Raw genomic sequence first — 14,441 nt, 5'->3', positions numbered from 1 at the left:
CTGGGAGACACACCAAACATGTGGAAGAAGGTGCTCTGGTCAGATTAAACCAAAATCGAACTTTTTGGCAACAATGCAAAACGTTATGTTTGGCGTAAAAGCAACACAGCCCATCACCCTGAACACAACATCCCCACTGTCAAACATGGTGGTGGCAGCATCATGGTTTGGGCCTGCTTTTCTTCAGCAGGGGCAGGGAAGATGGTTAAAATTGATGGGAAGATGGATGGAGTCAAATACAGGACCATTCTGGAAGAAAACCTGATGGAGTCTGCAAAAGACCTGAGACTGGGACGGAGATTTGTCTTCCAATAAGACAATGATCCAAAACATAAAGCAAAATCTACAATGGAATGGTTCACAAATAAACATATCCAGGTGTTAGAATGGCCAAGTCAAAGTCCAGACCTGAATCCAATCGAGAATCTGTGGAAAGAACTGAAAACTGCTGTTCACAAACGCTCTCCATCCAACCTCACTGAGCTCGAGCTGTTTTGCAAGGAGGAATGGGCAAAAATGTCAGTCTCTCGATGTGCAAAACTGATAGAGACATACCCCAAGCGACTTACAGCTGTAATCGCAGCAAAAGGTGGCGCTACAAAGTATTAACTTAAGGGGGCTGAATAATTTTGCACGGCCAATTTTTCAGTTTTTTATTTGGTAAAAAAGTTTGAAATATCCAATAAATTTCATTCCACTTCATAATTGTGTCCCACTTGTTGTTGATTCTTCCCAAAAAATTACAGTTTTATATCTTTATGTTTGAAGCCTGAAATGTGGCAAAAGGTCGAAAAGTTCAAGGGGGCCGAATACTTTCGCAAGGCACTGTAAGTGTGGTATGAGTTCCATAAATGATTCAAATAGGCCAGGCTTTCCCAAACTCAGTCCTCGGGACCCCAAGGGGTGTAACGTTTTGATTTTTGCCCTAGCACTACACAGTTGATTCAAATAATCAACTAATCATCAAGCTTTGATCATTTTAATCAGCTGTGTAGTGTTAAGGCAAAAAGCTAAACGTGCACCCCTTGATGTCCCGTGGACCGAGTTTGGGAAACCCTGAAATAGGCTACCATGTCCCAAATTATTGCACAACGTTAGCCTAAAATGTTCCACTATTGCTAGCAATCCTCAGGAACAACTACACAGACATGACAGAGGAAAGAAAGTTAAACAGAATGGAATGATGCAAAATGGAAACTAACACAAAAAAATGTAATGGATGAAAGCCTGGACATATAATTAAAACTTTCTAGAGGGCATAAATCAACTCAGTAGGTTTGATGCTACAGAAACCTATTGCTTGGGTGTTTAGGACATCCGTTAATCAAAACGTATTGTCACAGCTATTTATAGCCTACATCACAGTAGAAAAGAGGCCAAAATATGTCACGTTGATATTATTTTCAGTTTTCCTCCATGACTTGTTTCACATTCGTCTCTAGCGATCATAAGGATAACTAAGCTAAAATCAAATAACATTTTATTGGTCACATACACATATTTAGCAGATGGTATTGTGGGTGTAGCGAAATGCTTGCTAAAACAATTGCCATTTGTAATTACAATCCCCTTTTCCAAACAAATACTAATTTAACTACAGTTGAAGTCTGAAGTTTACATACACCTTAGCCAAATACATTAAACTCAGTTTCCCAATTCCTGACATTTAATCCTTATAAAAATTCCCTGTCTTAGGTCAGTTAGGATAACCACTTTATTTTAAGAATGTGAAATGTCAGAGTAATAGTAGAGAGAATGATTCATTTCAGCTTTCATTTCTTTCATCACATTCCCAGTGGGTCAGAAGTTTTCATACACTCAATTAGTATTTGGTAGCATTGCCTTTAAATTGTTTAACTTGGGTCAAACGTTTTAGGTAGCCTTCCACAATAAGTTGGGTGAATTTTGGCCCATTCCTCCTGACAGAGCTGGTGTAACCGAGTCAGGTTTGTAGGACTCCTTGCTCTCACACCCTTTTTCAGTTCTGCCCACAAATGTTCTATAGGATTGAGGTCAGGGCTTTGTGATGGCCACTCCAATACCTTGACTTTGTTGACCTTAAGCCATTTTGGCACAACTTTGGAAGTATGCTTGGGGTCATTGTCCATTTGGAAGACCCATTTGCAACCAAGCTTTTTTTATTTTTTTATTTCACCTATATTTAACCAGGTAGTCTAGTTGAGAACAAGTTCTCATTTGCAACTGCGACCTGGCCAAGATAAAGCATAGCAACTCGACACATACAACAACACAGAGTTACACATGGAATAAACAAAACATACAGTCAATAATACAGTAGAACAAAATAAAACAAAAAGTCTATATACAGTGAGTGCAAATGAGGTAAGTTAAGGCAATAAATAGACCATGGTGGCGAAGTAATTACAATATAGCAGTTAAACACTGGAATGGTAGATGTGCAGAAGATGAATGTGCAAGAAGAGATACTGGGGTGCAAAGGAGCAAGATAAATAAATACATACAGTATGGGGATGAGGTAGGTAGATAGATGGGCTGTTTACAGATGGGCTATGTACAGGGGCAGTGATCCGTGAGCTGCTCTGACAGTTGGTGCTTAAAGCTAGTGAGGGAGATATGAGTCTCCAGCTTGAGATTTTTGCAGTTCGTTCCAGTCATTGGCAGCAGAGAACTGGAAGGAAAGATGACCAAAGGAGGAATTGGCTTTGGGGTTGACCAGTGAGATATACCTGCTGGAGCGCATGCTACGAGTGGGTGCTGCTATGGTGACCAGTGAGCGGAGATAAGGCGGGGCTTTACCTAGCAGAGACTTGTAGATAACCTGTAGCCAGTGGGTTTGGCGACGATTATGAAGCAAAGGCCAGCCAACGAGAGCGTACAGGTCGCAGTGGTGGGTAGTATATGGGGCTTTGGTGACAAAACGGATGGCACTGTGATAGACTGCATCCAGTTTGTTGAGTAGAGTGTTGGAGGCTATTTTATAGATGCATCACCGAAGTCGAGGATCGGTAGGATGGTCAGTTTTACAAGGGTGTGTTTGGCAGCATGAGTGAAGGATGCTTTGTTGCGATATAGGAAGCCGATTCTAGATTTAATGTTGGATTGGAGATGCTTAATGTGAGTCTGGAAGGAGAGTTTACAGTCTAACCAGACACCCAGGTATTTGTAGTTGTCCACGTATTTGTAGTTGTCCACGTAAGTCAGAGCAGGTGCAGGTGCGAGCAGGTGCGGGCAGTGATCGATTGAATAGCATGCATTTAGTTCTACCTGCGTTTAAGAGCAGTTGGAGGCCACGGAAGGACAGTTGTATGGCATTGAAGCTCGTCTGGAGGTTACTTAAAACCTGTTGGGGATAGGGGGCAGTATTGAGAATTTTGAAAAAAATATGTGCCCATTTTTAACTGCCTCCTACACCAACTCAGAAGCTAGAATATGCATATTATTGTTCAGGTTTGGATAGAAAACACTCTGAATTTTCTAAAACTGTTTGAATGGTGTCTGTAAGTATAACAGAACTCATATGGCAGTCAAAACCCTGAGACAAATTCTGACAGGAAGTGGATACCTGATTTGTTGAATTACCTTTAAGCCTATGCCATTGAAACACACAGGGGCTTATTAATCGTTGAGCACTTCCTATGGCTTCCACTAGATGTCACCAGTCTTTACAAAGTTGTTTGAGTCTTCTACTGTGAGAACTGAACGAACAAGAGCCTTGGAACGGTGGTGGCCGACAAGACTCTGGCGCGCGAGTTCATGTTGGGTACTCTCGTTCCAATACGTTTTAAAAGAGAATGCAATCGTCCGCCTTGAATATTATTCATGTTCTGGTTGAAAAAGGCCCTAATGATTTATGCTATACAACGTTTGACATGTTTGAACGAACGTAAATATTTTTTCTCCCCTCTTTCATGAAGAGAAGTCCGGCGGGCTTAGATCATATGCTAACAACACGGAGCTTTTTGGACATAGATTACGAGCTTTTTCGAACAAAACGACATTTGTTATGGACCTGGGATTCCTGGAAGTGACATCTGATGAAGAGAATCAAAGGTAATGGATTATTTACATAGTATTTTCGATTTTAGATCTCTCCAACATGGCGGTTAGTCTGTACCGCAAAGCGTATTTTTCTGGGCGCAGTGCTCAGATTATTGCAAAGTGTGATTTCCCAGTAAGGTTATTTTTAAATCTGGCAATCCGGTTGCGTTCAAGAGATGTAAATCTATAATTCTTTGAATGACAATATAATATTTTACCAATGTTTTCGAATAGTAATTATTTAATTTGTTGTGCTGATTTGACTGGCGGTATTGGAGGAAAAAGATTTCCTCAACATCAACGCCATAGTAAAACGCTGTTTTTGGATATAAATATGAACTTGATAGAACTAAAAATGCATGTATTGTCTAACATAATGTCCTAGGAGTGTCATCTGATGGAGATTGTCAAAGGTTAGTGCATAATTTTAGCTGGTTTTCTGCTTTTGGTGACGCGTGTCTTTGCATTGACAAAACATCACACACAGCTATTTTCAATGTACTGTCCTAACATAATCTAACTTTATGCTTTCGCCGTAAAGCCTTTTTGAAACCGGACAACGTGGTTAGATTAAGGAGATGTTTATCTTTCAAGGGTGTAAGATAGTTGTATGTTTGAGAAATTTGAATTATGACATTTAATTGTTTTCAAATTTGGCGCTCTTGATATTTCACCTGTTGTTGATAGGGTGTACCAGGGGTGGGACGCTTGCGTCCCACATAGCCCATAGAGGTTAACACAGTGTCCAAAGAGGGGCCAGAAGTATACAGAATGGTGTCGTCTGTGTAGAGGTGGATCAGAGAATCACCAGCGGCAAGAGCAACATCATTGATGTATACAGAGAAGAGACTCGGCCCGAGAATTGAACCCTGTGGCACACCCATAGGGACTGCCAGAGGTCCGGACAACAGGCCCTCCGATTTGACACACTGAACTCTATCAGAGAAGTAGTTGGTAAACCAGGTGAGGCAATCATTTGAGAAACCAAGGCTGTCGAGTCAGCCAATAATAAAGTGGTGATTGACAGAGACGAAAGCCTTGGCCAGGTCGATGAATACGGCTGCACAGTAATGTCTCTTATCGATGGCGGTTATGATGTCGTTTAGGACCTTGAGTGTGGCTGAGGTGCACCCATGACCAGCTCTGAAACCAGATTGCGTAGCGGAGAAGGTATGGTGGGATTTAACTTTAACTTCCTGACTGATGTCTTGAGATGTTGCTTCAATATATCCACATCATTTTTCCTACCTCATGATGCCATCTATTTTGTGAAGCGCACCAGTCCCTCCTGCAGCAACGCACCCCCACACCACGATGCTGCCACCCCCGTGCTTCACGGTTGGGATGGTGTTCTTCGGCTTGCAAGCTTCCCCCTTTTTACTCCAAACATAATGATGGCCATTACGGCCAAACAGTTCTATATTTGTTTTATCAGACCAGAGGACATTTCTCCAAAAAGTACGACCTTTGTCCCCATGTGCAGTTGCAAACCGTAGTCTAGCTTTTTTATGGCAGTTTTGGAGCAGTGGCTTCTTCCTTGCTGAGCGGCCTTTCAGGTTATGTCGATATAGGACTCATTTTACTGTGGATACAGATACTTTTGTACCTGTTTCCTCCAGCATCTTCACAAGGTCCTTTGCTGTTGTTCTGGGATTGATTTAGGAGACAGGTACGCGTCTCCTTCCTGAGCGGCATGATGGCTGCGTGGTCCCATGGTGTTTATACTTGCGTACTGTTGTTTGTACAGATGAACGTGGTACCTTCAGGCATTTGGAAATTGCTCCCAAGGATGAACCAGACTTGTGGAGGTCAACATTTTTTTTTTCTGAGGTCTTGGCTGATTTCTTTTGATTTTCCCATGATGTCAAGCAAAGAGACACTGAGTTTGAAGGTAGGCCTTGAAATACATCCACAGGTACACCTCCAATTGACTCAAATGATGTCAATTAGCCTATCAGAAGCTTCTAAAGCCATGACATCATTTTCTGGAATTTTCCAAGCTGTTTAAAGGCACAGTCAACTTAGTGTATGTAAAGTCTGTCCCACTGGAATTGTGATACAGTGAATTATAAGTGAAATAATCTGTCTGTAAACAATTGTTGGAAAAATTAACTGTGTCATTCACAAAGTAGATGTCCTAACCGACTTGCCAAAACTATAGTTTGTTAACAAGAAATTTATGGAGTGGTTGAAAAACGAGTTTTAATGACTCCAACCTAAGTGTATGTAAACTTCCGACTTCAATTATACATTACCATGCATGGAGAATGGTGTCATTACTATTGGAAATAGATGTTTTTCTACTTTGAACCAACAGATGCTCGACATTAGTCATGGTTTCCTTGCGCGTAAAGGTGGTGGAATTATAAGGGAATTAAGTCAAGGTCAGAATACGGTGTACACCTCTGGCACCTCAATTTCAATGATATCCACCCCAAACGTTTAGCTGGCTGTCACATTCGTTCAAGATCAGAATACTCGTAGAGAGAAAAGTTCAATTTATGCGCGCCTATCTTGGGTCTGAATTCCCTCCTAGGCACCAAACTGAAGAAAAGGACAAACAGAGAGGGACTACTTGATCTTGTCCAAAAAGCAACACAAATGTTCATTTTCCGTGCAAAACTATTTACTAAGGTGTGCACTAATGAATACAACCCTGTAAAATCTTCTGATTGTTACCATAACCATGCTTTCCAAACACACAATGTACCTGCCACTTTACTGCCATAGGCCACGCCCACAGCGCAGAAGCTGTTGTTGGAGACAGCGGCGATCTCCCCAGCGCAGCGCGTGCCGTGGTGGTTGTCACTGCGGGCGTCCGGGTGGGGCATGGGGTCCGGGTCGTTGGAGTTCAAGTCATAACTGCCCTCTGGACTCTAAAGGGACAGAATGAAGCACGACAACATTTGTATTGGTCAAGAATAAAGCATGTGAGAATGTGAATTTGGAAAAGAACATACTACATGATGACATCAGCAAAAAGCTTTAAAAAGAAACAAAGTCACTAATTATGCTCCCAAAAATGTTATGGCACACTGTGCCTTCTTCGGTGCACTGAACCCTAACCCTGACGAAGGCACTGTGTGCCGGAACGTTGGTTGTGATACCCATAAAATATTTGGGAGCATAATTAGAGTCTGTGACATACCTTCTTTTTATAGTTTACTCTCCGTAAGTCAGCACCTCTACAAAAGACTTTGGGGTGTGCGTCAGCTTACCCATTTTAATAGTAAAAAGCTTCAAAAGGAAATAGGCCTAGATGTGGCCAGTATTTATTTATTTATTTCACCTTTATTTAACCAGGTAGGCAAGTTGAGAACAAGTTCTCATTTACAATTTCGACCTGGCCAAGATAAAGCAAAGCAGTTCGACAACATACAACAACACAGAGTTACACATGGAGTAAAACAAATATACAGTCAATAATACAGTAGAAAAATAAGTCCATGTACAATGTGATCAAATGAGGTGAGATAAGGGAGGTAAAGGCAAAAAATAAATAAAAATAAATAAAATATATATATTTTTTAAAGTCCATGGTGGCAAAGTAAATACAATATATCAAGTAAAACACTGGAATGGTGGATTTGTAGTAGAAGAAAGTGCAAAGTAGAAATAGAGATAATGGGGTGCAAAGGAGCAAAATAAAATAAATAAAATAAATAAATACAGTAGGGGAAGAGGTAGTTGTTTGGGCTAAATTATAGATGGGCTATGTACAGGTGCAGTAATCTGTGAGCTGCTCTGACAGCTGGTGTTTAAAGCTAGTGAGGGAGATAAGTGTTTCCAGTTTCAGAGATTTTTGTAGTTCGTTCCAGTCATTGGCAGCAGAGAACTGGAAAGAGAGACGGCCAAAGGAGGAATTGGCTTTGGGGGTGACCAGAGAGATATACCTGCTGGAGCGCGTGCTACAGGTGGGTGCTGCTATGGTGACCAGTGAGCGGAGATAAGGGGGGACTTTACCTAGCAGGGTCTTGTAGAATGACCTGGAGCCAGTGGGTTTGGCGACGATTATGAAGCGAAGGCCAGCCAACGAGAGCGTACAGGTCGCAGTGGTGGGTAGTATATGGGGCTTTGGTGACAAAACGGATGGCACTGTGATAGACTGCATCCAGTTTGTTGAGTAGGGTATTGGAGGCTATTTTGTAAATGACATCGCCAAAGTCGAGGATCGGTAGGATGGTCAGTTTTACGAGGGTATGTTTGGCAGCATGAGTGAAGGATGCTTTGTTGTGAAATAGGAAGACAATTCTTGATTTAACTTTGGATTGGAGATGTTTGATGTGAGTCTGGAAGGAGAGTTTACAGTCTAACCAGACACCTAGGTATTTGTAGTTGTCCACATATTCTAAGTCAGAACCGTCCAGAGTAGTGATGCAGGACAGGCGGGCAGGTGCAGGCAGCGATCGGTTGAAGAGCATGCATTTAGTTTTACTTGTATTTAGGAGCAGTCGGAGGCCACGGAAGGAGAGTTGTATGGCATTGAAGCTCGTCTGGAGGGTTGTTAACACAGTGTCCAAAGAAGGGCCAGAAGTATACAGAATGGTGTCGTCTGCGTAGAGGTGGATCAGAGACTCACCAGCAGCAAGAGCGACATCATTGATGTATACAGAGAAAAGAGTTGGCCCAAGAATTGAACCCTGTGGCACCCCCATAGAGACTGCCAGAGGTCCGGACAACAGGCCCTCTGATTTGACACACTGAACTCTATCAGAGAAGTAGTTGGTGAACCAGGCGATGCAATCATTAGAGAAACCAAGGCTATTGAGTCTGCCGATGAGGATGTGGTGATTGACAGAGTCGAAAGCTTTGGCCAGGTCAATGAAAACGGCAGCACAGTATTGTTTCTTATCGACAGCGGTTACGATATCGTTTAGGACCTTGAGCGTGGCTGAGGTGCACCCATGACCAGCTCTGAAACCAGATTGCATAGCGGAGAAGGTGCGGTGGGATTCGAAATGGTCGGTAATCTGTTTGTTGACTTGGCTTTTGAAGACCTTAGAAAGGCAGGGTAGGATGGATATAGGTCTATAGCAATTTGGGTCAAGAGTGTCCCCTCCTTTGAAGAGGGGGATGACAGCAGCTGCTTTCCAATCTATGGGAATCTCAGACGACACGAAATAGAGGTTGAAAAGGCTAGTAATAGGGGTTGCAATAATTTTGGCAGATCATTTTAGAAAGAAAGGGTCCAGATTGTCTAGCCCGGCTGATTTGTAGGGGTCCAGATTTTGCAGCTCTTTCAGAACATCAGCTGAATAGATTTGGGAGAAGGAGAAATTGGGAAGGCTTGGGCGAGTAGCTGTGGGGGGTGCAGTGCTGTTGACTGCAGTAGGGGTAGCCAGGTGGAAAGCATGGCCAGCCGTAGAATAATGCTTATTGAAATTCTCAATTATAGTGGGTTTATCGGTGGTGACAGAGTTTCCTATCCTCAGTGCAGTGGGCAGTTGGGAGGAGGTGTTCTTATTCTCCATGGACTTTACAATGTCCCAGAACTTTTTTGAATTTGTGTTGCAGGAAGCAAATTTCTGCTTGAAAAAGCTAGCCTTAGCTTTTCTAACTGCCTGTGTGTATTGGTTTCTAACTTCCCTGAAAAGTTACATATCACGGGGGCTGTTTGATGCTAATGCAGAACGCCATAGGATGTTTTTGTGTTGGTTAAGGGCAGTCAGGTCTGGGGAGAACCAAGGGCTATATCTGTTCCTGGTTCTAAATTTCTTGAATGGGGCATGCTTATTTAAGATGGTGAGGAAGGCATTTAAAAAAAATAACCAGGCATCCTCTACTGACGGGATGAGGTCAATATCCTTCCAGGATACCATGGCCAGGTCGATTAGAAAGGCCTGCTCACTGAAATGTTTCAGGGAGCGTTTGACAGTGATGAGTGGAGGTCGTTTGACGGTAGACCCATTACGGATGCAGGCAATGAGGCAGTGATCGCTGAGATCTTGGTTGAAAACAGCAGAGGTGTATTCAGAGGGCAAATTGGTTAGGATGATATCTATGAGGGTGCCAGTGTTTACGGCTTTGGGGTGGTACCTGGTGGGTTCATTAATAATTTGTGTGAGATTGAGGGCGTCAAGCTTGGATTGTAGGATGGCTGGGGTGTTAAGAATGTCCCAGTTTAGGTCACCTAGTAGCACGAGCTCTGAAGATAGATGGGGGGCAATCAGTTCACATATGGTGTCCAGAGCACAGCTGGGGGTCGAGGGTGGTCTATAGCAGGTGGCAACGGTGAGAGACTTGTTTTTAGAGAGATGGATTTTTAAAAGTAGAAGTTCAAATTGTTTGGGTACAGACCTGGATAGTAGGACAGAACTCTGCAAGCTATCTCTGCAGTAGATTGCAACACCGCCCCATTTGGTCGTTCTATCTTGTCTGAAAACGTTGTAGTTAGGGATGAAGATTTCAGAGTATGAAACTCACATAGTTTGGCTGAATGTCCTGGAGGGTGTGCTGAACCCCATCGTCCACGACCACCACTGTCACCCCTGTCCCTGTGATGTTGTGCTCCCATACACCAGTCACATTGATGTCCATGCCCACCCTGACATCGTTGTGCTGCGGGTGGGTGGAGAGGAGGAGAAGAGCAGGGAAGTGACAAAGGTTACAGAGTTGAAGACATTGTTTGCAAATGAGGAATGAAAATAATCGTGGCATATAGCCGACAGTTTAAAAAGTACTGTGCATTCTTACAGATCTGAATATTCTATAGGCTATAAGTATGCAGCAAGTAGATCTGAATATTCTATAGGCTACAAGTGTGCATGCAGTAAGTAGATTTGAATATTCTATAGGCTATAAGTGTGCATGCAGTAAGTAGATTTGAATATTCTATAGGCTATAAGTGTGCATGCAGTAAGTAGATGTGAATATTCTATAGGCTATAAGTGTGCATGCAGTAAGTAGATGTGAATATTCTATAGGCTATAAGTGTGCATGCAGTAAGTAGATTTGAATATTCTATAGGCTATAAGTGTGCATTAAGTAGATTTGAATATTCTATAAGTGTGCAGTAAGTAGATTTGAATATTCTATAGGCTATAGGTGTGCAGTAAGTAGATTTGAATATTCTATAGGCTATAGGTGTGCAGTAAGTAGATCTGAATATTGCTTAGCTATGAAACAGTTCTGAAATAAAATAAAGAAGACAAATTAGGCCTAATTCTCACCAGGTGCCACTGTAATGGGTATCTGGGGTCGTTGAAGGCTATTGCCCTCTTGGAGCGGCTGAGGACCTGCTCCTGGGAGTGCCAGAGCACATGAGGGTGGGCTGCCAGCACATCCCCCGGCCTGCCCTCCTCCTCAGGCCCGGCACAGAGCAGGTAGTGGCCTTCCAGCTGTCCTATCTGGCCCCTGTTCTCCAGGCCAGCCTGCTCAGCCACCCTGCTGGCCAGCTCGTGAAGGGTGGAGCCTTCAGCCTCCAGCAGCTCTGAGTCTGTGTGCAGCCGGACGGCCCAGGACTGGCCCGGCCCACAGGAGGGAGGAGGAGCCGGGGGAGGGGCGGACGTGTGGAAGGTATGAACAGTCAGGCGGAGCATAGGGGTCAGGCCCAGGAGGAGCAGGAACAAGGGGGGTGACCCCATGGCAACACAGGCACGTGCTCAACGCAAGTTCTGCTCCGCCTCCACATTAGGACCTGCAGCCTGAGGAGACAGGGTGGTGAGGAGGAGTAGAGAAAGTAGCTGGACACACAGAAGAGGGAGAGATGGCTCCACTGCAGTGTGGCATTCAAAAGGCAGTAGCGAGATTTCACAACAACAGACCAGTTCTCATATTCAACAGCCCTCAAAGTAATGCACTGGTACACACCCTCCATTGGCACACTGTTCATATCAGAACTCCAGCCAATCACGGCACCAGGCCTATATAACATTGTGCTGTTACTGACACTGGAGAGGCGGACGGTACATGTTTTACCATATCCATGTAACACTATGATCCTGCTAATGATAGGCTAGTCTAACCACAGAATACAAGGACAACTCCATGTAGCATATGAATCAACTCAAGTTCTACAAAATGACAAAGCCATTGTGACCAATGCATATTTTGCTGAGTATTGACATGCCCTTTTTCTCTGTTAGGAAAGAATAGGACTATAACCTGACTAAGAGAATCATGCATGTTATTCATATTACAGCGCACACAGACTTGTCGTGACACGAATTCACACAAATTGTGTTGTTTACAACGGTGTGAACAGAGGCCACTTGAACCCACATTTTGTGAAGCTTGTAAATTAAGATTGGAGAATCTAGCGAAAAGCAGAATAAACTAGACTACATCAACAAAGGGAAAGACTCAGGTTATCATTTCTGGGTGGTTCGACCAGTTCAACAGGTTATTCCAAGGACATCAACACTAGGACAGGGATAGCCCATGCATAACAACCTTTAGCGCTAATTGACAATTGAATCTTCTGGCCGGGGAGGTTTTGTTAAAGTGTTGTCACTGAAAAATACTGTGCTAAAACCACTTAAAAACAGTGTACAGTAAGTGTATATTTTGCATTTGTAAAATTATTTGGTGTTATTAAAGAATTGTGGTACGGTTATCAAGAACCGTACCACAATTGAGAATCGATTTACGTTTAGATGGGAGCATTTGGCAGTTTAGGCTGCCAGTGCCAATTCGCCTCTTAACAGAACACGTAAGGTCCTTAGATTATTAGGCTCTTTTAGTCCAGGATTTCCCCAACCCTCGCTTCCTCCCCCTATACATTTTAAATGTTTGTTTTAACCAAAGATTATAGGTGTATCTCCACCCTAACAATGGGAGTCGTTGTCCACAAAGCAGCATGGCAGGCTGTCTAGCTCCCGCCTATCCTTTCTTTGGATTGATGGATCTCTCATTATTGTTGTCCTATTTTTTACTATTCGATGAGGGTTGTTGACATCAACCGCCTGTATTCAATGGAGAGTGGCTATGCTACTAGTCTCATTCCATGAATATGCATAGCCATCTTGAGACAACTTGCCGGGATGTCACATGTCCTACTTATCAGTACACGCTTAACGCCAGCACTACAAAACCTCTAATTAAAAATAAGCCTCATGTAGCAAATAAGCCATACATTTTATTTGTTAACCAAATTCAACACTCATTGACCTCCATACAAAAACACCACTTGCTGGTGGGAGACAGATTTTCCACAGAATTGGGCCTCTCTTCCTCTTTGGTTTAACTCTAAACTGCCACACCTGATTCAATTAGTCAACTAATCATCACAGCTTTGACTAATTTAATCTGGCGAGCCAATGTAGGGTTAAAACTAAAATGTGAAACATCTGTGTGGGCCAGGGAGAGGGTTGGGAAATCCTGCTTTTGTCCATTATTGTGCTAGGACAGGCTTTCCCAAACTTCCCCCCTGGGTGCACATTTTTGTTTTTGCCCTAGCACTACACAGCTGATTCAAATTGCCAACTCATCAGCAAGCTTTGTTTACTGGAATCAGCTGTGTAGTGTTAGGGCAAAAACCAAAACATGCACCCAGGGCGGCCTCAGGTCCGAGTTTGGGAAACCCTGGGCAGGGACAGTGTTATTAATCAGTACAGTAGTAGAGGAAAACATAGTATGGATATCAATATTGACAGATTCAGAAATTAACAAAAACATGTTTAGTAGCTAACGTTAACTATGACGTTGTGTGTTAGTTTAGTAGAAGTAGGCCTAACTCCCAACTTCAGAGGTAATTAACTTGACATATCTAAACGTTAGATGCATTGATATAAAACCCCACTCTGGTTGCTTGTTTCGGGCGTGTAAATTGGCTCGCTGTACAGTAATGTAAGCTAGCTAACGTTAGCTACCAACGTTTTAGGAGCTAGTTAGTTACAGCAGTTTGGAAGCTCGTTTTATAACACGACTGCGACAAACGAAATAGCGAAACACATAGATAACTATATTTTTTATTCGACAGCTAGTTATGTAAATAGCCAGAACTCCTTAGTTCATCTGATAGCTTGCTAATTAGCTACGCTCGCTATAAACAGACAGTGTGGCTGACGAAGTTAAACAGCTAGCCAGCTAACGACGTTAATTAGCCATTGTCAGCTAGTCCTCAACACGCAAACAAGTACTATAATCACATGGCTAAATGTCATACTGATTTATGTATTTTACCTTTTCGTCGACGTCTTTATTCTGCCGTTTATTTGTGGACTACAATTTCATTTACGATAGCTGAGACTGTAGTTTCCGTAATGTCGTCACTTCCGCAACGTATTTAAAAACAAAAAATGTTATCCACTTGGGTGAGTTAAACTGTCATTACACTCCTTGCCACGCTAAACATCTTTGGCATATGACAGGGACTACAAGGAGTGGAATGTTTGTTAGATTAACAGACTGGTACTCAGGCTAAGAGAGACACAGGTAGGCTAACAGGTGAGGTGAAATATAATACAAGTTTACAGATCTCT

At 42.8% G+C, this 14,441-nt stretch overlaps 1 protein-coding gene across 2 annotated transcripts in view; it reads right to left on the bottom strand.

Moving 5' to 3' along the window:
• The window catches only part of LOC115206086 (proprotein convertase subtilisin/kexin type 7), a 30,725-nt gene extending 16,476 nt beyond the window's left edge, over nt 1–14,249 (bottom strand). For both annotated transcript variants that reach the window (XM_029772668.1, XM_029772669.1), the window contains exons 1-4: nt 14,143–14,249; nt 11,190–11,663; nt 10,444–10,578; nt 6,731–6,896 (exon numbers count right to left, since the gene is read on the bottom strand). In XM_029772668.1, the coding sequence (XP_029628528.1) occupies nt 6,731–6,896; nt 10,444–10,578; nt 11,190–11,603 (715 nt within the window). In that variant the 5' untranslated portion in view covers nt 11,604–11,663; nt 14,143–14,249. The remainder of the gene's footprint in view (nt 1–6,730; nt 6,897–10,443; nt 10,579–11,189; nt 11,664–14,142) is intronic.
• Nucleotides 14,250–14,441: the final 192 nt, after the last annotated feature.

This window comes from Salmo trutta, chromosome 13, assembly GCF_901001165.1.
Source record: "Salmo trutta chromosome 13, fSalTru1.1, whole genome shotgun sequence".
Lineage (NCBI taxonomy): Eukaryota > Metazoa > Chordata > Actinopteri > Salmoniformes > Salmonidae > Salmo > Salmo trutta.
The sequence above is the reverse complement of the archived record's forward strand: the minus strand, read 5'-3'. Positions and strand labels throughout refer to the sequence as shown.